The 2,500-nt window shown below is 34.8% G+C and overlaps 1 protein-coding gene across 2 annotated transcripts in view; it reads right to left on the minus strand.

The window, feature by feature from the left end:
* The window catches only part of LOC145242090 (endothelin-converting enzyme homolog), a 955,595-nt gene extending 953,411 nt beyond the window's left edge, over window positions 1-2,184 (minus strand). Inside the window, exon 1 of one of the 2 annotated variants that reach the window (XM_080105007.1) lies at window positions 1,990-2,184. In XM_080105007.1, the coding sequence (XP_079961133.1) occupies window positions 1,990-1,997 (8 nt within the window). In that variant the 5' untranslated portion in view covers window positions 1,998-2,184. The remainder of the gene's footprint in view (window positions 1-1,989) is intronic. The other variant, XM_080105008.1, reaches the window with a different exon arrangement.
* Between the last annotated feature and the right edge of the window lie 316 nt (window positions 2,185-2,500).

Raw genomic sequence — 2,500 nt, forward strand, 5'->3', positions numbered from 1 at the left:
TGATCATAAATCATTCTTGCTTTGCTACGCATTGAGATCTCCCACTTAAGATTTCTTACAGAAATTGCTCTATCCTTTAAGCATATATATATATAAGTGAACGTGTCTGTGTGTGTAGTTCTCTTTTTGGTTTTATTTTACTTCAGTCGAAGTTCTCAGAAGTCAAGTGGCCCACAACCTTGAACTCTATATGAGAAACATAAATATTCGAATGTTCTATTTAAGTTCTTTATCTCTCAATAACTGAGTTAGTAAAGAAATTGAGAACATAATTTTCCTTTCCCCAATTAACCATTTTCATACGTTGTAGTATATCTTTCGTTTTGGTCTCTTGGTCTTACTGGATTCCAGGACAAGAATTTATCTAGTCTGGTGGAGTATCCAGCTTCATGTTATTACTTGAGGTAACATCACTTGAAGAAGGTGAACCATTCCTCGTAAAAGCTAGTGTGGGTTAGCCATAGTGAGGAGATCTTATTTGGGCTGCGAATACTATGTGGTTTTGAATATTTGGTCAGGGTTTACTTCTATGGAAAATGTATCCTCATGCCAGATTGTTCTGACAAACCCCTGTACAGAGAGACCTTAGACACTCGAGGATAGTGTCTAGTAGGCATTCAAGTTCTCTGTGTATATGTGTATGTCTGTGTACATTACCCTACGCAATAATTTTGTCAATTTTAAGTCTACAGACTCGAAATTTGATATACAGAGTACTGAAATTTAGGAAAATCTTTGCAATCCATATTCGGCCAGAAATTTGGCTGTTAAGGGGTCAAAGTTCAACGATTTGACCTTTGAGAACTCTACCAAATTCCTCAGAAAATTTTCGGTCTAAACACTTGGAATTTTAGATATAGGTTCCTTGGACATGGACCTAACTTAATAACTTGATTTGAGCCCCAAACGATACATTTTAAGGGGTCATAATAGGGGTCAAAGTTTAAAAAATTGACCGCTTTTTTTGCTCAACATACACCACCAAACACCTGGACAATGTCGGCTGAAATGCTAGTGTATATATATATATATATATATATATATATATATATATATATATGTGTGTGTGTGTGTGTGTGTGTGTATGTGTGTGTGTGTGATTTAGAACGAACAAGAAAAGTGTAAGTATTTATTATTACCACAAAATGAATCCTTCTAATTTAATAATTTTCGTATTACCACCGGGACCTAGGGTTAGTGTTTTAATTACTGACACGTGTTTGTATGTGTGGGGGTGGGGGGGGGGTGGAGGTCGAAAAAAACAAACCAACTCCCTTCATTTGAAACATTAAATTTATATACAAAACCCAAGTATGAGTGGACATTCAAAAAAAAAAAAAAAAAATCTATGAAATATTTACTTATTTTATATTTGTCAATATTCCTGCCATTTGTTTATTTGAATTCGACAATTTAAATCAATTATTAACATTTATATTTTGTTTAGCATACCAACACATAAGGATTACCATATTTATTTCGGGGCGACGTATGGAAATTGTGTGTGTGTGTGTGTGTGTGTGTGTGTGTGTGTGTGTGTGTGTGTGTGCGTCCTCCCAAAGAGGAAAACAGGATCGGTTTAATGTCGAGAAAAAGGGACACCATCATCTAGTAGTCCCGTTACGCATGTGGGCGCCTCAAACAAAGTAAACTAAACATTGCACGCTCCGAAATGGGATTAGTGTTAGGGGTGGTTGTTACTTCCTTCCTGCAGGTGTGTATAAAAAAAAAAAAAAAAAAAAAACAGAAAAAAAAGAAAAAAAAGAAAAAGAAAAACAGATCACGTTGACCTCACAAAAGTTGAAAGTAAGCCTTAATAAAGTGCACCTCCTAGGATTGAAGAAAAACACGCATTACTCTGACAACACAGAGCCATCATTGTCACGGAGGTCCACCCTGTTTGACTGGCTGCCGGGGAGTACGAAAAATAAACAACAACAACAACAACAACAACAACAAACGGAAAACTTTTTTGAAAATCTCACTGACCTGAACATTTTCTTTCTTATTCAGAAAAAGAAATAAAATATTTAAGTAATCTCTGGCCGAAAAAGTTTGTATTCCTTCCTTTTAGTCGAGTCTACACGTAGTTCCTTTGCCAGTCGTAAACGCACATTCAAAAGAAACGTTTGTGTACTTCTAACTGGTTGCGATAACGGGCGAAAGTTTTACTCTTCTTTATTTAAAGAGCGAAAAAAAAAAAAAATTAAAAAACAAAGAAGAAAAGAAGTGTCTGCGTAATTAAACTTAGCTTAATACACCTCGGGAGAAACTGCGCGATGTGATCCCTTCTATTGACAACGGTAAATAAATAAATAAAAAAAAAATAAAATAAAAATAAATGAATAAAAGCATGGACAAAAGAAGAAATAGTATTTGTGGGCGTAGTAGTATGGGTCGTTTAAGAATTGTAAAGAGCTTAGGGGTTAAAGGTTAAAGGTTGCTTTGAATTTTTTTTATTTTTTTTATTTCTTATTTGGTAACTGCAAGCATTTTCCGT

Source organism: Euprymna scolopes, chromosome 21 (genome assembly GCF_053919585.1).
Source record: "Euprymna scolopes isolate OS-2025 chromosome 21, ASM5391958v1, whole genome shotgun sequence".
Classification (NCBI taxonomy): Eukaryota; Metazoa; Mollusca; class Cephalopoda; order Sepiida; family Sepiolidae; genus Euprymna; species Euprymna scolopes.